A 25,312-nucleotide genomic window follows, 5' to 3' on the forward strand; every position below is an offset into this window, starting at 1 on the left:
TGTGGATGGGCACTTGGGTTGTTTTCATACCTTGGTCATTATAAATAATGCTGCAATAAACATAGGTATGTGTATATCTTTTTCAGTTAATATTTTCATTTTCTCCAAACATTTAATTTGTATGTGTTTTTATATTTAACTTGGGACTTCTTACAGGCAACATATACAGTTGACCTTGAATTGTATGGGTGTACTTATGTACAGATTTTTTTTCAATAAATAATACATTTAGCCCTCTGTATCCCTGCGTTTTCCAATTGTAGATCTGCATTTGGGGATCCACATTTGCAGAAGAGGGAAGGTGGGCAACTTAAACGTGAATTTTCAACTGGGAGGGAGTCATTTCCCTTGATCCACACATCATTTGAGGCTCAACTGTGCTTAGTGTTCCTGTGAAATTTTTCACAAGCTGAAATGGCTAAAGTGAAGGATATTCTTGCCATCCAGATGTTTGTGTTAGTCCACTTTGCTTTTAATGAAAGACCTGCATAGTATACGTTTTTGTTAAGTGAAAGAAATGTGAACATGATTTTCACTTTTACCTGTAGTTGGATCATAATTTTTGATCCACTCTGACAATGCCTGTCTTTTAATTGGTGCATTTAGAGTATTCTTGTTCAAGGTGTTATTGATAATGTTGGATTAATTACTACTGTGTTTGTTACTGTTTCCTATTTGTTCTTATTTTTTGTTTTCTCTTCTACTCTTTTCCTGCCTTTGAGATTTCATAATTGAACATTTTATATGATTCTGTTTTTTATTTCTTAGCTTATCAATTGTACTTTTTTTTTTTTTTACTTGTTTAGTTGTTGCCCTAGAGTTTACAGTATACATTTACTGCTAATCCAGGTCTGCTTTTAAATAACACTATTATTTCATGGGTAGTATGAGTACCTTATAATAACAAAAGAATCCTAATTCTCTCCTCCCACTTTTGTATCACTGCTGTGATTCACTTTACTTACATGTAAACATACATGAGCACATACATATATTTTACATGTCATACATAATTGAATACATGTTGGTATCTGTGAGGTCGATTAAGAATAAGTTTTTATCTTCCCTTATTCCTTTTTAAATATTTTTTCTTAGTGTAGATCTGAGTTTTTGACCTATATCATTTTTTTTCTCTCTAAATAACTTCTTTAACATTTCTTGTTAGGGAAGTCTTCAGCTAACAAATTTCTTCTATTTGTTTGTCTGAGAAAGTCTTCATGTCTTCTTTTATGAAGGATGATTTCACAGGATATAGAATTCTAGGATAGTCATGTTTTTGTTAAATGAAAGAAACCTGAAGATGATTTTCACTTTTACCTGTAGTTGGACCATAATTTTTGATCCACTCTGACAATTCCTGTCTTATAATTGGTGCATTTAGAGTATTGTTCAAGGTGATATTGATAAAGTTGGATTAACTACCAGTGTGTTTGTTACTGTTTCCTATTTGTTGTCCTTGTTTTTTGTTTTCTCAAAATTTAAAATATTTTGCTCCACTCTTCCCCCCCGCCCACCCCTCACCTCACTCCACTCTTTTTAAAATTTTTTTTTTTTTTTTCTGATTTGAGAGAGAGAGAGAAGCACTGATTTCTTGTTCCACTTATTTATGCATTCATTGGTTGGTTCTTGTGTGTGCCCTGAGCAGGATCCAACCTGCTATCTTGGTATGTTGGGCTGCTGTTTTAACCAATTGAACTATCCCGCCAGTGCCACTTCACTTTTTTATTGCTTGCATGGGTTTTGAAGAGAATTTGAATGTAATTCTTTTTTAAAATTTTTTTTAAATTTTTAAGTATATTTTATTGATTATGCTATTACAGTTGTCCCATTTTCTCCCCTTCACTCCCCTCCACCCTGTACACCCTCTCCCACCCATATCCCCCCTTTAGTCATGTCCATGTGTCATACTTATAAGTTCTTCAGCTTCTACATTTCTCATACTATTCTTACCCTCCCCCTATCTATTTTCAACCTACAAACTATGCTACTTATTCTCTGTACCTTTTTCCCCTCTCTCCTCCTCCCACTCCCCTGTTGCTAACCCTCCATGTGATCTCCATTTCTGTGGTTCTGTTCCTGTTCTAGTTGTTTGCTTAGTTTGTTTTGGTTTTGCTTTAGGTGTGGTTGTTCATAATTGTGAGTTTGCTGTCCTTTTACTATACATATTTTTTCTTTATCTTCTTTTCTTAGTTAAGTCCCTTTAACATTTCATAAAATAAATGCTTGGTGATGATGAACTCCTTTAACTTGACCTTATCTGAGAAGCACTTTATCTGCAGTTCCACTCATAAATGAAAGCTTTGCTGGATAGAGTAATCTGGGATATAGGTCCTTGTCTTTCATGACTTGGAATACTTCTTTCCAGCCCCTTCTTGCCTGTAAGGCCTCTTTTGAGAAATCAGGTGACAGTCTGATGGGAACTCCTTTGTAGGTTACTGTCCCCTTATCTCTTGCTGCTTCTAGGATTCTCTCCTTCATTTTTACCTTGGCTAATGTAATTATGATGAGCCTTGGTGTGTTTCTTCTTGGGTCCAACTTCTTTGGGACTCTCTGAGCTTCCTAGACTTCCTGGAAGTCTATTTCCTTTGCCAGGTTGGGGAAGTTCTTCTTTATTATTTGTTCAAATACGTGTTCAATCTGTTGCTTTTCCTCTTCCCCTTCTGGTACCCCTATAATTCGGATGTTGGAACGTTTAAAGATGTCCTGGAGGTTCCTAAGCTTCTCCTTGTTGTTTTGAATTCTTATTTCTCCATTGTTTCCTGTTTGGTTGTTTCTTTCTTTGTTCTGGTCCACTCTATTGTTTTGAGTTCCAGTTTCCTTCCCATCACTATTGATTCTCTGTGTATCTTCCTTCATTTCTTTTATGGTAACCTGCATTTGTTCATCTAATTTGAGACCAAAATCAACGAATTCTGTGAGCTTCCTGATCACCAGTGTTTTGAATTCTGCATCTGATAGATTGGCTATCTCTTGGTCGATCAAAAGGATGAGTCCTGGGGCATTGATCTGTTCTTCTGTTTGAGACATGTCTCTCTCTCTCTCTCTCTCTCTTTTTTTTTTTTTTGCCTGGTTGCTCCTGTTACAGTGAGGGGCGGAGCCTTAGGTGTTCACCGGGCCGGGCACCCCTGTTGCTAGATTGTGATGTATGTGGGGGCGGGGGTGGGAGGGAACAATGTCGGTAGCTTCATTTCCCATGGGACCTCAGTCCCTTCTCTGGGATCCTGGGTTGTGCGTTCTGCCCTGGTCCACAATCGCCGCCTCACTGGGTCCGCCAGCTGCCGTTTGCATACTCAGGGTCCACCCGCTGCGATCTTGTGCGCCTCAGATGCCTTACGCGCTCCCGGTTGTCTTATGTGGCCAGTTCTCCTTGTTCTCTGCACACGGCGATCCGCTCCCGGTTGCTTGTCTCCGCCCCTCCTACTGGTCAGGATAAACGGGTCTACTTCAACTTCTTGGCTGTCTGACTTCCATTCAGATAAATTCTCTGTCAGTTCTGGGTGTTATTCTGCCTCTAAATTGTTGTTCTAATCTTGGTTGTGTGTGGTGGTATGGTGCATCCACCTATGCCTCCATTTTGCCGGAAGTCCTAATTCTTATCTTTGCCTTCATGCGGGTGACTTATCTTCTCCTCTGGTTTCTGTCATGGTTTTTTCTTTGTCTTATTAGCGGAAGTGTGGATATGTTATGCCTATGTGCTTGCTTGCTTTATTTATTTATTTATTGGCATTTGTACCCTGCTTGCTGTCCTCTTAATTTCCTAGATCTGAGCCTCCTAAATCTGTGACATTTATTTGGGGCAAATGGTTTGTAATTATTTCAAATATTTCTCCTTTTCCTTTTTTTTTTTCTAGTAGTCCCCTAACACTGAGTTATTCATTTTGTAATTGTCCCACAGTTTTTGGATATTCTGTTGGGTTTTTTTTATTCTGTCTTTTTTTTTTGCTTTGCCTTTCATTTCTGTAGATTTCTATTGAGATAGCTTCAAGCTTAGAGATTGTTTCCTAACCTGTGTCCAGTCTGCCAGTAAGTCCATTAAAAGCATGCTTTATGTTTATTAAAAATGTTTACAATCTCTAGCATTTCTTTTTGGTTCTTTTGTAGAATTTCCATGTTTCTTCTTACATTGATCATCTGTTCTACTTATCTATTACAGTCTTCAGTTATTACTCAAAGTTGTTTTAAATTTCTGGTCTCATACTTGCAGCATCCCTGCCATATAGTCTGGTTCTAGTGCTTGCTTTGTCTCTTCAAACTGTAGTTTTTTACCTTTTCTGTGCCTTGTTATTTTTTCTTAATAATCAGGCATTATTGCTGGGTAGAAAGAACAGTTGTAAATAGATCTTTGGTAATATGGTAGAGTTTATATCTCAGTCTTGTCCACCCTGAACCTCTCAGCAATTGTCAATTACAGTTTAAGTTTTTCCACTCTGGTATGGGTTCTTGTGGATTTAGTGTTTTACTTGTAAAACACTAAATCAACTAGTGGCTATTTCTGAGCTCTTTCCATGCTGGACTGGAAACCAGACGTCAAGTCATTTCTAAAGGTCATTTTTAAATGTTTTAAATATTTCAAAATAAATTTTTAAATATTTTTGAAACTAAATTGTGATTTTAAATATTTCAAAATAAATTTTTAAATTTTTGTGAAACTAAATTGTGATTTGACAATATAAACAACTTAACCAAGTTCGAAACTCAAAACTCCATAAGTAGATGCAAGTGATTTAAACATTCTTTTTACCTAGTGTCTTCCTATTAACTTGTGGGTTATAAAAACTAATAGAGATAGTACTTCTCTGGCTTTTCCTCGGGGGGTGCAGTGATGGTTGTCTTGCCTCATTGTTGGTAAAATTGGGGCTTTGGGCAGTGCAACACCAGGCCCTATCATCATGTATTTTTTTCTTTAAGGTAGCTCATGACACTTGTTTTAGTTCTCATTCCTTTTAGACTTGAGAGCCCTTATTTCCCCCTTTTCTTGCCTTTATCTTCAACTTTTCCCTCTGCTGGTTTTATTTTCTCAGCTGGCAGTTTTTCCTTAGCCTGAAAACATGTCTGTGTTCTTGTTCATTCTGAGTAACTGTCCACATCCATATCTTATTATAGCTCTGTTTCTTCTCTCACTTTGTCAGTTAGGCCCCTTTAAAATTATTTAGCAGTATTGGCTCCCTCATACAGGAAATAGTGTGATATACAGGCAGAAAAACAATTTCAACTTCCTTGTTTACTTTATGCCTTTCCGTATTTTTAAGTTGAACTTTTTTAACCATCAGCCTGTATTTTATGATTAAAAAAAATAACCCTCTGTGTTCTTTTTTATTTTTAAAGATTTTATTTATTTATTTTTAGAGAGAGGGGAAGGGAGGGAGAACGAAAGGGGAGAGTAACATTGATTGGCTGCCCCTTGCAACATTCCAGCTGGGGACCTCCCTCTGTAACTCAGGCATGTGCCCAGACCAGGAATTGAACCAGGACCATCCCTTTTGTGGGACCACGCCAAACCCATCGAGACACACCAGTCAGGGCATTATTTGCATATTCTTTGGTGAGGATTAGAAACTATGGTAGGGGAAAGGGGTTTTATTAAGTTTTAAGATGCCATAACCTAAAAATTAGGTGGCATCCTAAGTAGCATTCTACATAAATGGAGAAGAGATGGATTATGTAATAGATGCTGCTTGAAGGATTGACACTTGTTTAATAATGTATTTAAAAGATAGGGCTCTAGCCTACATTATTTACCAAAATAAGTTTCAGACTTAACAGTAATTTTGACAAAACTGAGAGAAAATATAAATGTTTCATGTCTTGCAAATGAGAAAGACCTTTTTTATGTAATCTGAAAAAGTAAAGATTATTTTTGTGTAAAAATCAGTCTTATTCACAGACACATATAACACTGAGACAAATGTCAACCAAGGAAAACTAAAAAACCCTCAAATATATGTCTGTGTGGTTAAGAACCATTAAAAATAAGGTAGACAATCTTTTCCCTCTTAAAACTGGGAGTGTCTAAAGTACATTAACAGAGAACTTATACTATAAATATTTCATTTCATTGTGACTATTAAAATAGTCTTGTTAGAGAAATACTAGGTTGACTGAGTGATATCTCTCTCTGCCTATCAAGTTAGCAATGATTAAAGAAATGGAAAAAATCAATTTTGAAGAATATATACTCTGACTTAGACATTCAAATACTGAGTAGGGAAGTAAGTTGATACAAACTTTATGGAGAATTGGTAATATAGCAAAAACTTCAAATTTTTATATTTCTGAACTGATTATTTAAATTTTAGAAATTTATCATAAGGACATAATCAGTGGGTACACAAATTGATGTGTATCAGTAAATACTGAGTATGTATGACTATCAGATAATATTCTTGATTCCATGATAGAGTTCAAACCACAGGGCCTCGACCTGCGTAGAGCCTGCAGCTTTGAGGGATAGACAAACACTTATAAAGCAATGTAAATAATTATGACTTGTATAAGTACAATGAAGGAAATAAATATGACTTCATGGTAAATAATGAAGGCATACTTCAGTCAGGGAAGGTAGTGGGGGATCTGCTATCCAAAACCATCTGAAATGCCACTATGCAGCTGTGTTGACTTGTTAAGAGGATTCTTAGAAGCGTTTAGTCAGAACTTCACTGATGTTCCTTTGACTTAGTTTATTCTTAGTGAAGCTCATGCACCAGTTCTTTGAACTTCAGTTCTTCCTGTCCTGAGCAGGACAGTGAGAGAAATGACCTATTATCATTAGAGTAAAACCAACCTCTCTCAAAGATCTAAATCCAGCTCTATTAGTGTGTGAATGATCCAGTGATAGATACATTCTTTTTCATGGTATCTTTTCTGATACCTTCTACTTAGAACTTAAAAGGCTTAAAGGATTGAGACCCCACTTTCAGGGTCTGTATTCCCACTGAAAAATCTAGATAAAGTGAATTTTTTCCTGTCTGCTTCCCTGCAGTTTCTTTCTTTACCTAGCTTGACTTACAGTACCTGCGTTATGCTTGTGGCATGTGTACTAGACCCAGCCCTGCCTCCCCAAGGTGTAAAGAGGAGGTAAGAGGGAGGGAGTGGCATTGGGAACCTCCCACTTCACTTTGCCAAACTAGGGTCATGCTCTATGAGGTCATCAGTTGTCAGCTGATTCTGTCAAAGTAAGTGCCTCCTTAGTTGTGTGGTTTTACTGGAACAGTAAGAATCTTGTTTATAGTTATTCACGTCTGAATTAGATGATGAGGCATTTGTCTACCTTAAGAGAATCGTAGTTTGCTACTTATGTGTCTTCACCTAATTTCTTCAAGTTGATGTTGAATGCACTGGGCAAAAATCACATCATATCACATCAGTACTCACTGTTTGCTTTTGTGTAAAGTCAGACTCCTCCAAGCCATTTCATCTGGAGAAACACATTTTAAAGTGTAATAAAAGCCATGGAAGCATTTAAAAATTTAAGCAAAGGCGCAGTGTGGTTTGTCTTATGTTTTAAAATTATACCCCTTTGGCAAATGAATTAGATGGGAGGAAAAGTATGCAGAGGAAAACAGGAAGGAATTAGCCTTTTTAGTAGTCTCAGGGAGAGATCATAGCAGGCTTGGATTTTGCTAGTGTCAATACAGATGTAGAGAAATGGATGGATTGAGATAACCAGAAGATAGGACTGACAGCTCATGTTGCTATTTTGCACATATGTTTAGTGAACAGGAGAGATGAGAGCCAATGTGCAGTCAGTAGGCAAAGGTAAGATTCAGTGCACGTTCCAGATGACATATTCTGAGAGAGAAGATTTAGGACCAATTCCCGAGACTAGGACCAATTCCCAGGGAAATCAGTGTGAGAAGAGCCTGTAAAGGAGTTAGAGAAGGAATGGCCACTAAAGGAAGAATTCAGACTAAAGAAAGGGTATCTTTGAAGTCATGAACAGAGTATTTCAAGAAGATGGACATGATTTTGTGCGGGCTTTATAAGAAGGAAAGTTTGAAACACAGTAAACAGTGGGGATTAGTTAAATTATTGTAGTCTATTTGCTGCCTCATCTACCCTAGATAACCATTTTCTTCAGGTTTCTGATCAAATATTCCCTAATGAGACCTGTCCCGTCAGACAGCCCTGCCTCTCTCTTTCTCTCATTTTATTTTAAATTGATTTTAGAGAGGAAGAGGGGAATGGAGAAAGGAACATTGATTTGTTATTTCTCTTATTTATGCATTTATTGGTTCATTTTCAAAAATCTTTATTTACTTATTTTTAGAGAGAGGGGAAGGGAGGGAGGGAAACATCTGTGTGAGACAGAAACATCAATCAGTTGCCTCTCACATACCCCCAGCCAGGGATGGTGTGCAACCCAGACACATGTCCTGATCAAGATCGAGTCAGTGACCTTTGGTTTGTAGTATGATGCCCATCCCACTGAGTCACACCAGTCAGGGCTCACTTAGTATATGATTTCTTTTCTGTGTCTTTGTATAGTTTTCAAAAATAAGATGTTTGATGGCTTATACTTTTATCACATGTATGTTGGGAACTGCCCTGCCTGGTATCAGAAGCTGTAACCCCCATCGAGGCTAAGGCTGAGGGAATGACCTTGGACCATAAGCCACCAAGGAGACAAAAGCTTATCTCCCTGCAGGAGTGCCACTACTGCTCCTTTTACTTCACCCTGCCTGGCCCCTAGTGCTTGGTTGGTTAGCCAATGATGGGTAAGATTCCCCAAAGGGGAACGACCTAAGACAGGCATGATCACTTGGGAGGCCCCCAAGGAAGGACTTTGGGGGCTACAGCAAAGTCCTCGGGGCGCCCCTCGGTTTTGACATAGCCTGAGTCCTCATTGTGAGAAAATCTAATCTCTTGGCTGCCTTACTTCCCTTGCTCCACCTAAGCCTGAAACAATGACAGAGGGTGGTACAGCCCTGTGTTGGAAAGGGTGGGTTCCCCGGGCAATCAGGCCTAAGAAAGAATATGTAAAATCCTGTGAAACTTGCTTTGTTTAGAAGCTCTCAATGAAATGATAAGGGTCCAAGCAAGAAGTAAGTTTGTTCCTCAAAGTTTTACAGCTCTTTAGCTGTCTGACCCTGACTCAAAATGGGCCTTCAGACTTCTTTGTTATCTGTTGTTTGATCCTTACTTCCTGGCAATGATTTATGAGCTTTACCTGAATTCCTGTGTAAACGAACCCAATAAAAGCCTGCTTGGGCAGGAGAACGGGGCGCTCTCCAGTAGAGTGAGTGGCCACTTTGTCCCTATTTCTCCACAGGACTCGGTTGTCTGTGTGTATGTTTTTCTTGTGTTTCGACCAGCCATCTGCAGCGTTCCGTGGTCACTGCTGGTTGGTGGCCGCGACACATGTATATAACATCTCATTGTGTTCCAGCATTCTGGACTTTGGAGCTTATGGAAATAAAAGAGCCAGGGTGTGGACTTGGCTTATTACTAGAATTCAATTTTTATTTCTCCCTTTTTAATTCCTTGAGTATAAACTACTGATCTGTAAAGAGAATAGTGCCTGGATCAGTGCCATAGTAGGTCTGAAGATCCTGCTTATTAAAGGCTTTCAGGTGGCAGAAAAGAGGTTTCTGGTATCCAGCCCCCTTCCCGAAAAGTATCTTGTTTACTTCTGTGTAAAGTGAGTGGCACCACATGGTTTCTAAGCTTTTTTGTTGACATAAATTTTTAATTTCTGAGGTCGCCTGATATTGCTATACCTAAATTTGTTTTGTTTTATGATGAAAATTATAAAACCACAGAATCATGGCTTTTAGAACATGCATACATTTTTACAGGTAATTTCTTTGATTTTCTTTGTTCACTTAAAAGAGGAACAAAGATAAAATATATTAATATTAACCTCATTAGGACAGATATTTAGTTCTTGTGAAACTTTTTCAAAATTCAAAATTTGAAAAATAAAGTACTTTTAATGTTTTTTAGAAGTCAATGAAAGGATTCTATTTTGCGAAGCTGTACTATGAAGCTAAAGAATATGATCTTGCTAAAAAGTAAGTATCGAATGTAAACGTGTTTTAGTTTTCTAAAATCAATGCCTTTATCTTATCTCATGTTCTTCATTGAAATGGGTAAACAAATTTGTTTTTTTTTGCAGTTATTTCTAAGTATGTCCTGGAAATAAGAATTCATCACTAAGACTCATGTTAAGTTCTAGCCTAGGTTCCATGGAGATTAAGCCTAGAATGAGGATTTTCTGCATGCCTGACTAAGGCAAGAAACTGTTTGGCTTAAAACACTTTTTTCTAAAGATTGTCCTGTGCTAGAATAAAAGATAGTCACACTTATATCTTAATTTCTTCCTGATAAGATACCTGGTATTACACATTCATCAGCTGGAAAATAGTAATGAATACAAAATTAAACTGACTTCTGGGCAAGAGAATAGCTAGTATAAATGATTAATTGACTCATTGAGTGACAGTGAGACTTTATCGTCTCACTCTTGGGCCTAGAGGGTTGGTGATCTAATTTCCCGATTTGGAGTGACTTAAAGCAGGAAATGAGGACGGAGGCAGGCTATTAAAGGCATTGATAAGAAGATGGAAATGCTGATAAAGAAAATGAGAACACCTTTATATAATACGAGCCTTGTGGCTGTTAACTGTGCTTCCTTATTAAAGTGACACTTCTTCCTTCAGTGTTGGTCTGTGGTCTAATTTCTCTTACAGGTCACTCACTGAGGTGCTTACTTATTTTTAGTTGCTACTTGATTTAACAAAAGAAAATTACCTGCATTTGGTGTTGTGTTTATTTTAGCTGTTAGATATAGTTTTTTTGTTTGTTTGTTTGTTTAAAAGGTAAATACATTCTCTTAGTTGTTTGGGAAATTGTTGATCTTTAGTATTTTGTATTATGATGGCCTAAAAATATTTACTGCCATTACTTTTTGATTTCTTTGCAAACTCTTTAGTACTTTACCAAAATGTAATCAGGAAGAAAAAGTAATTTATGTTTTTATTTCTTATATGTGGGTAGCACTGGAAAAGATGTTTATATTTAGTAAATGTTGCATTTAGTGGTAATAGTTTGCTGTCAATTTTGTATGTGTGTTTGTGTGTATTACTCATTTGTTTCTATGGGTACTTTCAGTTATCTTCATATTTTTGTTTAAATAGTGGTAGACAGTAATTTTGTTAGGGGCACTCCCCCCAAAACCAGAATTATTTTCTGTAGGGCAGGACCCTTGTAGTACAGGCTTCGCCCCACTAGGTGAATGTTCTAGGAACCCATCTGTATCAGTGTACTAGCTTGTGGTGTTGTGAGAGACTGTGTTAGGTTTCAGTGAACTGTTTTTGAACACTAGTGTGTTTCCCCATTTCATGATGGGTGATTTACCAGTGCACCTGCCCACATCGCACTGAGGGTTCAGCTGTTTTGACCAAAAATGGCATGACCCCCATGCCCCACCCTCCTCATTCACCTTGCTTTGTTTCCCTGGTTGAAAAAAGTCCACAAACAGAAATGTTTTACCATGTGGAAGAGGTGAAACAAAAAACAGCAGAAACACTAAAAGGCATCAAAATTGAGGAGTTCAAAAACTGTTTTGAGCAGTGGAAAAAAAACATCTCAATAAGTGTATTGCATTAACTGCAGAGTACTTTGAAGGTGACTGAAGTTTAAACATGTAAGAGTAAATGCACAACTTTTTATAAATAAATTCCAGTTTTTGGGGGGTTCACCTTCATTAATGAGTTGAGTGGTTGCTTTGGTTTAAGATATACTTCAGTTATTTAAATATTAGTTCTTAATGTGATTATTTAAAGATTACTTATTTTTATTATTTTTAACAGATACATATCTACATATATTAATGTGCAAGAAAGGGATCCCAAAGCTCACAAGTTTCTTGGTCTTCTTTATGAAGTGGAGGAAAACATAGACAAAGCGGTTGAATGTTATAAGGTAAACTATAAGATTAAAATTTAGGCTCTGCACAACCAAAAACACAATACCCAGAGTAATTTATGTAATAAATAATTCAAATATATATTATGGACATCACGAAAATAAGTGTTGGTATCACCGTACCATTGAGTGACACCATTTGGAACTTACTTTAAATTATTTGGCCCACAATACACAATAATTTATAATTAAGAGATGAGCACTTTTAAAAGAAGAGTAACACAGATTTTAAGTCTAACATGGTCATAATGCTATTATGTGTGTGGTTTTCTTTTTCTTTTTTTTTCCTGGCATTTACCTAATAAAAATATAATTTTTATTCAATTAATTTTAAAATTATTTTAAGATACTTTAAGTTTAATTTTAACAACTTTGAAATAGTGTGTTAAATAGGGATCGAGTTTTTCATGTTTATATTATATAAGTATGTGTACTTCAGGCATCCTATTAATTTATTATTCATTTTTTATATCAGCGTTCAGTGGAATTAAACCCAACACAAAAAGATCTTGTGTTGAAGATTGCAGAATTGCTTTGTAAAAATGATATTACTGATGGACGAGCAAAATATTGGGTTGAAAGAGCAGCTAAACTTTTCCCAGGAAGTCCTGCAATTTATAAACTAAAGGTAAAATACTGAACAAAACACAATAGAAGCAGTTGGGGAAAACTTAAGACACAACCATTTCTAATATTTGGAGTTTAAATGACTTTTCAGTAGCAAACTTAATTAAACCAGTGTAGGTGGGGAATTGGTAGGTAATGGGTGAGGTTGGTCAAAAGATACAAACTTCTAGTTATTAGACAATTGCAATACTGTATTGATATTTGAAAGTTGATAATAGAGTAGATCTTAAAAGTTCTCATCACAGGAACAACTAATTTGTAACCGAAGTAGTGTTAACTAACCTTATTGTGGAAATCATTTTGCAGTATATTCATGTATCAAATTATTATGTTTATGTCCTAATACAATGTCGTATGTCAATAATATTTAATTGCTTTATGTATTGATTTGAGAGAGAAAACATTGACTTTGTTGTTCCACTTATTTATGCATTCATTGGTTGTTCCTATATGTGCTCTGACTTGAGAACAAATCTGCAACCTTGGCTTAATGGGACGACGCTCCAGCCAACCAAGCCACCCTCCAGAGCTCTTTTTAAAATTTAATTTTTAAAATTTATCGATTTGAGAGAGAGTAAAGAAAGAGAGAAAGGAAGAGAGGGAGGACAAGAGGAAGGAAGAAAGGGAGAGAAAGAATATCTATAAAAAAGGACGAAAGAATGGGAAGTCCTGGTCAGGAAGTTAATTGGATAATGTCATCTGGATGCGCCAAGGTTGCAGGTTCTCATGGCATATACAAGAATCACCACTGAATATATAAATAAGTGAAAAACAAAATGATGCTTTCTCTCTCTAAAATTAATTTAAAAATAAATAACAGCAAAGCAAAGTTTTTTCTTTAAAGCTTTTCTGAACATTTGCTATTATTGTAGCCTATTATGGTTTATAAATGATATCTCATTTACCCTTATGGAATGATTAATATTCTAGGAATTTTATAGCTTTGTAGCAAGATGGTGGAGATAAGGTAGATTTATTCATTCATTTATTTATTTACAAAGATTTTATTTATTTTTAGAGAGGGGGAAGGGAGAAAGAGAGGGAGAGAAACATCAATGTGTGTGGTTGCCTCTCCAGTGTGCCCTGACTGGGAATGGAACCAGTGACCTTTTGGTTCTCAGGCCAGCACACAGTCTACTGAGCCACACCAGCCAGTACTGGAGCTAAGATTTAAATTGAGCTGTTTGATACATTTGTACTTCGTTGGGTGAAAATTACCTGTAGAATGAGAGTTTAGGGTTATTATGAAGGTTTTAAAGAACTATTATCTAAAAATAGGATTGTGTTACGGGATAGTGAGGTTTTCAAACAAAAAGTTAAAAGTTTGTCTAGAATGTTACAGGTAATTACTCAAAGTGATAGAAGTTGTTGCTAATATATTAACTCATTTTAATTTTTACTCTTTACTGAGTAAAGTATGCTGATGTACTAAGTAACTCTTTGGACACAGTCTTTCCTAATGTGCTAGGTAAATGAAATTTTTATTTATTCATTTATTTATTTTTTAGTTTTTTAAAGGTTTTATTTATTTATTTTTAGAGGAACAGGTAGAGAAGGAGGGAGAGAAACATCAATATGTGCTTGCCTCTCATGTACCCCCAACAGGGAGCCTGGCGTGCAACCCAGGCATGCGCCCCCTGAGTGGGAATCAAACTGGCAATCCTTTTTGTTTCATAGGCTGGAGCTCAATCCACCGAGCCACACCAGCCAGGACAATAAATGGAATTTTAAATGTATATTGATTGTTTTTAACAGACTTCTGCCTTCACTATACAGGTTTCTTATAGAATTTTAAAGCCTTTTTATTTTGAAAGAATTACAGATTTTTCACAGGAAGTTGCAATGATTGTACAGAGAGGTCCTGTGTATACTTCATCCACCTTTCCCCAGTGGTTACATCATGTGTAACAATAGTACAATATCAGAACCAGGACTGCTGCAATCAAGATACAAACTTACTCCATCACCACAAAGATCTCACTTATGCTACCACCTTGGATAGTAATACCCAAGCACTCCCTCCTTCCTGTCATCCTTAATCAATGGCAATCCTAATTTGTTCTCCATCCTTTTAAAAAAAATTCTTGCCCAAGAATGTGTTTATTGATTTTAGAAAGACAGAGAAACATTGATTAGTTGGTTGTCTCCTGCATGCACCCTGACTGGGGATCGAACCTGCAACCTACGTATCTGCCTGACCGGGAATCGAACCCACAACCTTTTGATGCATGGGGCAACACTCCAACCAACTAAGCTACTCTGCCAGGGCTGTTCTCCATATTTATAATTTTGTAATTTCAACCTCACTTGAGGTTGGCTTTTTCTTACTCGGCATAATGCCCTTTGAGATCCACCTAAGTTGTGTGTACCAATAGTTTGTTTCTTTTATTGCTGAGTAGTATTTTGTGGTATGTATGGGATGTGTTCTGCAGTTTATTTACTTTTGAGGGATGTTTTGGTTGTTTCCTGTTTGGGCTATTATAAATCTGTTGTCAACAATTTTGCACAGATTTAAAATATAATAATTTTTTAAATCCGTATAAATAAGTACTAATAACACTAAATCTTTTTGGTGAGAAGCAGCTGGGGTTTAAATATTCGTCTAAAATGTTAGATCTAAGTGTGCAAATTTCTTTTTTTAATATATTTTATTGATTATGCTATTACAGTTGTCCCATTTCCCCCCTTCATTCCCGTCCACCCTGCACACCCTCTCCCACCCAAATTTCCCCCCTTTAGTTCATGTGTTATAAGTTCTTTAGCTTCTACATTTCCCATACTATTCTTGCCCTCCCCCTGTCTATTTTCTACCTACCATCTATGCTACTTATTCTCTGTACCTTTTCCCCCTCTTTCCTCCTCCCCCTCCCCTGTTGCTAACCCTCCATATGATCTCCATTTCTGTGGTTCTGTTCCTGTTCTACTTGTCTGCTTAGTTTGCTTTTGTTGTTGTTTTAGGTGTGGTTGTTAATAATTGTGAGTTTGCTGTCATTTTACTGTACATGTTTTTTATCTTCTTTTTCTCAGATAAATCCCTTTAACATTTCATATAATAAGGGCTTAGTGATGATGAACTCCTTGAACTTGACCTTATCTGAGAAGCACTTTATCTGCCCTTCCATGCTAAAGGAAATCTTTGCTGGACAGAGCAATCTTGAATGTAGGTCCTTGCCTTTCATGACTTGGAATACTTCTTTCCAGCCCCTTCTTTCCTGTAAGGTCTCTTTTGAGAAATCAGTTGACAGTCTGATGGGAACTCCTTTGTAGGTAACTGTCTCCTTGTCTCTTGCTGCTTCTAGGATTCTTTCCTTCATTTTTACCTTGACTAATGTAATTATGGTGTGCCTTGGTGTGTTTCTTCTTGGGTCCAACTTCTTTGGGACTCTCTGAGCTTCCTGGACTTCCTGGAAGTCTATTTCCTTTGCCAGGTTGGGGAAGTTCTCCTTTATTATTTGTTCAAATAACTTTTGCACTTGTTGCTCTTCTTCTTCTCCTTCTGGTACCCCTATAATTTGGATGTTGGAATGTTTAAAGATGTTCTGGAGATTCTTAAGCCTCTCCTCATTTTTTTTAATTCTTACTTCTTCATTCTTTTCTGATTGAATGTTTTTTTTCTTCCTTCTGGTCCACTCCATTGATAGGAGACCCAGCTTTCATTCCATCACTCTTGGTTCCCTGTGCAGTTTTCTTCATTTCACTTATTGTAGCCTTCATTTTTTCATTTAATTTGTGACCAAAATCAACCAATTCTGTGAGCGTCCTGATCACCAGTGGTTTGAACTGTGCATCTGATAGGGTGGCTATCTGTTGGTCGCTTAAAAATACTGGTTGTGGAGCTTTCAATTTTGTTTGAGCCATCTCCCCCCCCGCCCCCCTTTAGTCTGGTCGTGCCTGTTATGTATGAGGGGTGGAGCCTTAGGTGTTCACCAGGGCTACACACCCCAGTTGCTGGGTTTTGACGTTGTATGTGGGGGCGGGGTCCAAGAGGGAGCAATGGCGCTTGCTCCGCTCTCCATGGGACCTCAGTCCCTTCTGCTGCTTCGCCGGAGCAAACTGGGCCTCTCTGGTGCCAGTTCCCATGTGGGTGGGCTTGTGAACCCCGTGGGACTTTCCAAGGACCTCTCCTGTGAGGCTGGGAGTCTCTTCCTGTGCCTCAACTCCCACAAGTGTTTTCAATCAGTATCCCAAGGCTCTATTTCCCTGCTCTGTGATCCTGGATTGTAGGCAGTGCTTTGCTTCACAATTGCCACCTTGCTGGGTCTGCCGGTTGCCACCCCTTGGCCAGGGTTTGCCAGCTGCCACTTGCGCGCTCAGGGTCCACCTGCTGCAGTTCTGTGCGCCCCAGATGCCTTACGTGCCCCGTCCCAACACTCTTCTGCTCTCCCTGCCACCACCTGCACCTGGCTGCCTTACACGTTCACCCCTCCTACTGGTCTGGATGAACGTGTCTTTTAACTTCTTGGTTGTCCATCTTCCATTCAAATCAATTTTTTGTCAGTTCTGGTTATTATTCTGCTTCTAAATTGTTGTTTTCTCTATCTTGGTTGTGCAAGGAGGCACAGTGTGTCTGTCTATGCCTCCATCTTGGCTAGAAAGTCCTAAGTGTATAAATTTACCTTATTATGTCTGTGTTATACCTCAAACATAACACCCTTATCAACCATGACCATTCAGTCCATTTGGTGACAGTGACATTAAGGAACACATCTACAGTTGGCCAAAAAGTTCATTTGTTTTTTTTTTTCTGTAAGTTAGCTCTGTCAGCTGTTAGTTGTCTTAAGCTTCATTTGAAACAGTTTTGTTAAATCATATTATTACAGCTCTCTTAACAGTGTGCATTTAAAAAAATAGTTATCGAAATTGATGAATTTTTGTGTAGCCATTTTAATACTGAAGATGGAAGAAAAGCAACATTTTTTGGCATATTATGCTTTATTATTTCAAGAAAGGTAAAAATGCAACTGAAATCTAAAAAAAAACTGCAGTGTTTGGAGAAGGTGCTGTGACTGATTGAATGTGTCAAAAGCGATTAGCACAGTTTCATGCAGGACATTTCTTGGTGGATGATACTCCATGGTCAGGTAGACCAGTTGAAGTTGATAGCGATCAAATTGAGACATTGAGATTAATCAATGTTCTACCACCTGGGAGATAGCTAACATATTCAAAATACCCAAATCAATAACATTATTGGTGAAAGTGAAAAATGTGTCTTATTTTATGGGAAAATATGGATTTTTTGCCAACCTAATATAATCGTAGAGGGTTATTTTTCTGGTATTGTAACAAAGTTAGAGAGGGTGCTTCTGAAGCATTCTGATTTCCTTTTATAACTGTCTAAAGATGTTTAAAGCTCAGACTTTCTTATGTGTAACTGCTTAGCAAAGTAGTTCTGTTTTTTTAAAATTTAAGGCTTTTAAGGGACGTAGTTTTTGTCGTTTATTTAATGAATCATAATATTATTGATATGAGATCTTGAGTATGCGAGTAGAATTTTTGAAAAGCATTCTTGATGGTGTTGATCTTTTACTTATTTTTAAACCTACAATCAGAGCCTAGGGCTTTTTGCAAGTGTAGAAGGGTCAAGTTTAAGTTTATAGAAGTGATCCAGAAAAAGTAGAACAATGGTAAAGGAGAGAGGGCAATAAAAACAGAGCTCTAATTGGAGAGCTCAGTCTTTGCTAGGTGAAGGGAGCAGGGAGAAGGTAAGTATAAGTGATATGGCAGAGTGGACTTTACATATGATGGTTTTAGTTTTCTCAGTGAAAGATGAATTATAATCATAAGTTGAAGGTGAGGGTTGAAGGAAGGTAGGACATTTGAGGAAAGAGGAAGAGTATGAAGTGACATTTTCAGAGAATGAAGAAAGTAGGTCTTTTAAAGGTAAAGTAGTATTTTTGTTCTAGGCATTACCAGTTTAGAAGTTTGAGAGTATGAAAGTGAATCTTTTAGCTTGCTTGTGATTTCCCAAATTTCCAAATGCCCTTAATTGTACCCTTAATTGTACAGCTGTTATTTTATAGATACAGAGAAAACAGATGGTAGGGTTCTTTTAAGAATCATAGATGGAATTAATTGAGGGAATGTGTAAGCAACTAGTAATTATGGATGTTAGGGATTATAGCTTAACAGAAAAGGAACGTGTGTGTGTGTGTTTTATGGAAAACTAAAACTTGGGTGTGGAGGATATACCGTCCAGCAGTATCCATCTCGGCTGCGATGTCTAAACATGCTAAAAACATACACAGAGGCAATCAGGTCCTGTGGGGGAATAGGGACAGAAGGGCCACTCCTCACATGGGGAGCACCTATGGGCACCCTCTCTCCTGGAGGGCACCATGGCCACTCCCTCCCGTGGGGAGTACCTCGTGTCCATACCCAAGCAGATTTTTATTGAGAAAAGACACTTAGTTTGTGGATTCACAGTCTGGCAGAAAAGATCAAAAGATGTAGGCAACTTACAAAGGTGGGGACAGAACTCCTGCTGAGATTCTGGGCAAGGTTTGGGGTTTTAACATATGGCTCAAAGGGCTAGTTTTGGTTTCCTGCCTGTGCTTTTAAATTCCAAGTTAATAACACCCTCCAGCAAACAGATCTCACAGGAGCTTGCATATTCTATGTCCCAGGCCTGATTATCCCGGGGGTCTGCCGTTTCTGGTCTGGGCTGTTTTCGCCCCTGAAGGCTTGAGAAGACAAAGGTAGCCAGGAGACTTGGATTTCTCACATCCAAGAGCAAAGACTCAGGCTTTGACAAAGCCAAGGGGGCAGGGGTTGATGTCCATTACCCCTTCATTTCCACAGCCCCGGGAGTTTCTTCCCAGAAGCCTCCATGTGATCATGCCTGTCTTAGGCATTTCCCTCTGTGGAAAATCTTACCCGTCATTGGCTAACTGATCAAGCTAGGAGGTTTCAGCACAGAACAGGCAGCGTTCATGCCAGGGAAATAAGTTTTTGTCTCCTTAGTGGCTCCTGGTCCGGAGGTCTTTCACTTAGCCTAAGTCATGGGGAGTTACAGCTTCCTGAGACCAGGCAGGGTGGTCCCCAGCACTTGGGCCCTGACTTGTTTGGCTCAGTTGGTTGGGCATCTCTCCGCAAAGTGAAATGTAGCTGGTTTGATTTCCATTCAAGGCTCATGCTTATGTTATGGGCCTTGTCCCCAGTCGGAGTGTGTGTGAGAGGCAACTGATTGATGTTTCTTTCCCACATCAATGTTTCTCTTCCTCTCTTTCTCCTTCCCTTCCCTTCTCTCTAAAAATAAATAAAATCTTAAAAAAAAATTAAAACTTGGTGATGTCAGTGTATTGAATGGAGCCATTCATGTGGTAGATGGCAAATAAATAGTACATGTGGCATCGAGAGTATGTGAGTCTTCAGTGACGTGGAAAGAGTATAAGAGAGGTTTGGTGGTGTGAGTGGTGTGACCAAACACATATTTTGAAGACCTTTGTCAGTGTCAAATTGATGCCTGAGGCTGGAGTTGTAGAACAACGCCCATGGAGATGAAGTAATTAAAGAACTGAGTAGCCAGGGAATTATATAGTTTGTACTTTTTTCAGTTGGTGATACCAGTGACAGTTGATGATGAAGGAGGAATGTTCTATTCCAGTTCTAATGAGGAGGAAGGGATGAAGTATCTGGATAGAATGTTCTTTGGAGGGCAGGGTTATAAATAGATGTGGGGAGATATGGTTTGAAAATGACATTAGGGGTGAGTAGGTCACAAACCCCACTCCTCTATTTGTATGTAGATTAGCAGAGAAAAATTTACCATGGCAGAGAAATGATGGGGGGCTGTCTCAAGTTATACTCCATTCAGTAAGTAAGACTTGAGGGTGAAGACACTGAGAAGATAGTGGGAGCTCCAATATAAGACTATAGTGGGCAAGTGATTATGTCAGATTTAGGGAGATCCACAGCAGTTTAAGGATAAGGACCCTGTGGTGCGAGTATTAATGGGAAGCCTAGGCTTCTAGTGGTGACTGGGTATATACAAGGATGTGGGGTAGCAGTCCTTGCAGTCTCTAAGGTGGTATGGGCTACCACTGCTACTATCTAATCTTAGATGTTTCCACAAATTTTTTGAGGTTTAGCTTCAATTCTCTGAATGGGCTAGTGCAGCATGTAGGATAGTATTTCTGGTGGTAATTTACTATGATGGAATGGTTGGTGCCCATAGAAACCATAATATGTTTAAAATTGCACAGGCATTTTTCTAAATTAATGATTTTTTAAAAAATAGGAACAACTTTTAGACTGTAAAGGTGAAGATGGATGGAATAAACTTTTTGACTTGATTCAGTCAGAACTTTATGCAAGACCTGATGATGTCTTTGTGAACATTCGACTAGTAGAGCTGTATCGTTCAAATGAAAGATTGAAGGATGCTGTGGCTCACTGCCATGAGGCAAAGAGAAACATAGCTTTGCGTTCAAGTTTAGAATGGAATTTGTGTGTTGTACAGACCCTCAAGGTAGGTAAACACTGTTGGGTCTCTATACTTCTCTATAGATAATTACTGTATATCCCTTTATATTTAGGCAGTGTCCCCCAATACTTAAATTTCTTTTATTTATGTACAGCAACTCTGAAATTAAATTTTTATTAGGTTGATTACAATTTATAATTGTAGTTTGGAGGGATACATTGACATGTATACTTGGTGTTTTTATAGGCTGATATAAAAATATGGTTTTACAAATACAGGAATGGGCAAAGGAGTTTGTAGGCATAAACTGATATGTTTTGTAGCAGTTGATAAGTCTATTAACCTATTGTTCTTTCTGAAAAATAGGAATATCTGGAATCTTCACAGTGTTTGGAATCTGATAAAAGTAACTGGCAATCAACCAATAAAGACTTACTTCTGGCCTATGCTAACCTTATGCATCTTACCCTCTCCACTAGAGACATGCAGGAAAGCAGAGAATTATTGGAAAGGTATGTGGACTTCAGGAGAGTGCTTCATTGTAAATTACAGGTTTTCTTTTTGTAGTAATTCAGTTCATTGGTCTAAACATCTTAACTGCATCATTTTATATTGTACCCATGGGTAATAGCTAATACAATGAATCACTTGGAAGAAATCATCTTGTGTGGGGATATTATAACTGGTTTTGTATGACTTTGATTTTTAGAGAACTATATAATTATTCAGACTCAATTAAATTATTGTTAATAGTTTTGACATGTTTTATAAAGAATCAAGCCTGAAAATGAATGTTCTATCATTCCATATTTTATTTCTGAAAATGATGTAATCTTGAGAGAAAATCAGAGAATAAACTTCCTTTGTCAGATGTGACTAGTATTTCAGAAAACAGGGTTTTAGCTTAGAAACAAGATAACTAAAAATATAACGTGTGACTTTTCTGTTTTCCTAAATCTTGATTTTGAGCACAATTGAAAAGAAACATCACTTGGATTTGTATAAAACAGTTAGTTTAGATTAGAGTTTGAATAGGGCCTGTGGGTCAAATGTGGGTCACTGCCTGATTTTGTAAATAAAGTTTCATTGGAATACATCCATGCCTCATGTTATGTGTTATCTATGGCTGCTGATATTACAGTGGTGGAGTTAAACAGTTGTGACAGAGATTGTATGCCTGTAAAGCCAAATTAGTCTGTGGCCTTTTATAGAAAAAGTTTGCCAGTCCCTGGTTTAGACTATTCATTTTTTTGAAAAGTAATTCTTGTTTCCCATCTGGCATGTAGAAAGAAGTTCTTTCCACTAGGGTGTAGGGAGGTAGGTAGTTTCCTTGAAGTACCTAGCGTTCTAAGATGGTACTGTAAGGTAGTGTCCAAAAACAATTTGCATTTTTAGATTATTTTAGGGACCATTTAGGAAGTTTTCTTTATTATGGCTTGTATACTCAGAAATTTTTGCTCATGTGAGAAAACGAGGGTAAAAATGTAGTACTACAAAAGTAATTTTAACTTCATGGACCTTCTGAAGGGGTCTTGAGAACCTCTAGGGGTCTGTGGAATTGACTTAATGTAAGAAAGATCTGTTGCTCAAATTTCTTATTAAAATCTGCTTTACAATCATATTTTACATTTTTATTAAGCGCATTAGCTTTTCTTACAAAATGAAGATTCTGAGGGCCATCAGGGTTTAGAAACACTAATTAGTACATAGATTACAAATAATAGTGGGAAATACAGTTTATTTAACTTTAGTTATCTGTATGGTAAGAAGAACAATTATGGTGTTGACAACTGAAATATCTTATCAGTTATTTACTTGTAATTTGAATAAGGCATATGTGATTTGAGAAATTCTAACTTTGCATTAAATAATGGAACCATATTATTGAGAAAAAAAACTAGGAGATACATTAGTTTCACAGTTTTATTTTGGTATATTATGAAACATATACCATAATCAGTAAAAAGATTTGTATCTTTTCTATGAATGGAAGAGATGAACTAACTTTTGTAATAAGACATTTTAGAGGTTAAGCTTAAAGTATAGGACATATGTGGAATAAAAATAAGTACTAGATGATTCATAATTTATAAAATAGAAAAGAGTATGAATCATTTAGGAGTTTGAATATGGAAGATGAAGCTTGAAATAAACTTTGTTTTGAGTTATTTTATTACTTACAATGCAACAAATTTGATACCTGTTTAATCTTTTAATATTACAGTTTTGATAGTGTTCTTCAGTCTGTGAAATCTTGTGTGGGTGAAAATGATGAACTCTCAGCTATTTTCTTAGAAATAAAAGGACACTTCTATATGCATGCTGGTTCTCTGCTTTTGAAGATGGGTCAGTATAGTGATGTGCAATGGCGAGCTCTCTCTGAGTTGGCTGCATTGTGCTATCTCATAGCATTTCAGGTAAGCCTTTTTAAGTTTTGGGTGCAAATAACATTTCACTAAGACCGTTATATTTCACATGAAAATGTGTCCTGGTATATAATGAAACTGTGAATGAACGTATAGAATTAAAGTTGAAATAGTTAATAGTTAATGAAATAGTTAATTTGATTGGTGAAAAATAAGATTTAAAACACTGGTGAGGCTGGTGAAACAGGAGCATTGACACGTTGTTGGTGGCAGTCTACATTGCTGAGACTTATTCGGAGACCAGTTTAAAGAGTTTAGTCTTTTTACTGTGCCATTTCTGGGAATCAGTAATAAGGAAATAGTCTCAAATATGGATAAAACTTGATAACTCAAATATGGATAATCCTAAGTAAGTTTTGGGGTATAGTTATATAAACTACGATAGAAGAATGTGTTTACCTCAAGGATTTTAACATGTTAATTGAAAAACATATATATATGTGTGTGTGTATATATATATGTGTATATATATATATATGTATGTATATTTCAGTGAGAGTATATTATATATAAAATACAGCAGTGTATTTATTCATCTTTTGGAAAAACTTTGTCTTGTACGTAGAATATGACATGAAGGAAATATGTCAAAATGTTAACTATTGTTTTCAGGTGATGAGACGCTGGCTGTTACCTTTTTCCCAATCCATCTTTTCAGTTTTAGGGTTTTCCTTAGTGAGTTTGCATTAATTCCAAAATGAAAAGAAGCACTATGCCAAAAAAATGCATTGAGTTCAGCTTATAAAAATTGTTAGCTTTGAAGATTGATCTTTCACTTGATGGAAAGTGGAGGGTTCACTGTAGAGTGACTATTAAAGGAGGCCTCTCCTTGTAGTTCATATCATACAGATCTTTGAACAGACACTGTTGATATTCATCCCACAGTGTTAAGTGCTACTGTTTGCTCTGCAGCAGCATGTAAGTTCATAAGGAATATATATAGTGAAAGTTAATGAAGTTTGCTAATATATATATAAGCACTAAAAGGCTATTATGGTTAATATTTTTATAGATTCTCAAGTAGTTGACAGTTTTCATATTTTTAATTGAAACTAAAACGTGTTAAAGTTTTTAATATATATTTTGTAGAGTTAAGACACACAGTCCACTGTTTTAAATGTTGACCTTTTTAAATAGTAAAAACTAAGTTTCTCTCTTAACCTATTCACTTAAGTCCCCTTTCCTAGGAGACAACCACTGTTAACAGTTTTTTGGGTATTCAGAATTTTTCTGCATATGCAGGCATATAATATACCCTTTCTCCATTTTTAAAAACTGTTTTGCCTCAGTGGAGATGTGCTTTATTTACTGTTGAAAACCTTACTTTTCCCAGTGTTTTTTCATTGCTCTATTTTAGTACATAGATATTTATCTCATTCTTGCTCTTTTTATCTATCATGTGTTTCCATTGAATGTAATGGAAGGAAGCCTCTTCGGTACTTGGATTTTACATTAGCATTTGTTGTAAAGCTTAATTATCAAGTGACAAGTATATAAGGGAAGGGTGGACTAGCATAGGGGTTCTCGAAGAGTCATATCAGGCTAATTTTTTTAATGGCAGGGTTTTCAGATGCTTGATTAAAGGAGAGCTATGGTTAGTAAGCATATCTGCATTTCAGTTAGGCATCACACAAAATTTCTCTCAAAATCTTTTATTAAGATGAGGAAATTCTCACTTGAGATAGTGTGACTAAGTAAATTTATAATAACTGGTCACAAATGATAGCTATTGAATAATTTTGTAAAAGATGGTAGGTTTATGAGTTTTGTGCTCTTCAGCAATTGTAGATGACAAAGTTTGGCATCATGTTTAGAAAACTTGTGGGTGAGAGTACTGTGAAAATCTCTACCTCTTAGTCATTTATTTCTTTTCCTTGAAGGAACTAATGTTAGTAATTTGAGTTTTCAA

General features: G+C 36.9%; 1 protein-coding gene across 2 annotated transcripts in view; it reads left to right on the plus strand.

Moving 5' to 3' along the window:
• The window catches only part of RANBP2 (RAN binding protein 2), a 90,540-nt gene that overhangs the window by 14,271 nt on the left and 50,957 nt on the right, over nt 1-25,312 (plus strand). For both annotated transcript variants that reach the window (XM_045835233.1, XM_045835234.1), the window contains exons 2-7: nt 9,943-10,010; nt 11,811-11,922; nt 12,401-12,553; nt 20,792-21,022; nt 21,344-21,489; nt 23,202-23,394. In XM_045835233.1, the coding sequence (XP_045691189.1) occupies nt 9,943-10,010; nt 11,811-11,922; nt 12,401-12,553; nt 20,792-21,022; nt 21,344-21,489; nt 23,202-23,394 (903 nt within the window). The remainder of the gene's footprint in view (nt 1-9,942; nt 10,011-11,810; nt 11,923-12,400; nt 12,554-20,791; nt 21,023-21,343; nt 21,490-23,201; nt 23,395-25,312) is intronic.

The sequence above is a fragment of the Phyllostomus hastatus genome, unplaced genomic scaffold, assembly GCF_019186645.2.
Source record: "Phyllostomus hastatus isolate PE091 unplaced genomic scaffold, TTU_PhHast_1.1 phas_contig_2, whole genome shotgun sequence".
Taxonomy (NCBI): Eukaryota; Metazoa; Chordata; class Mammalia; order Chiroptera; family Phyllostomidae; genus Phyllostomus; species Phyllostomus hastatus.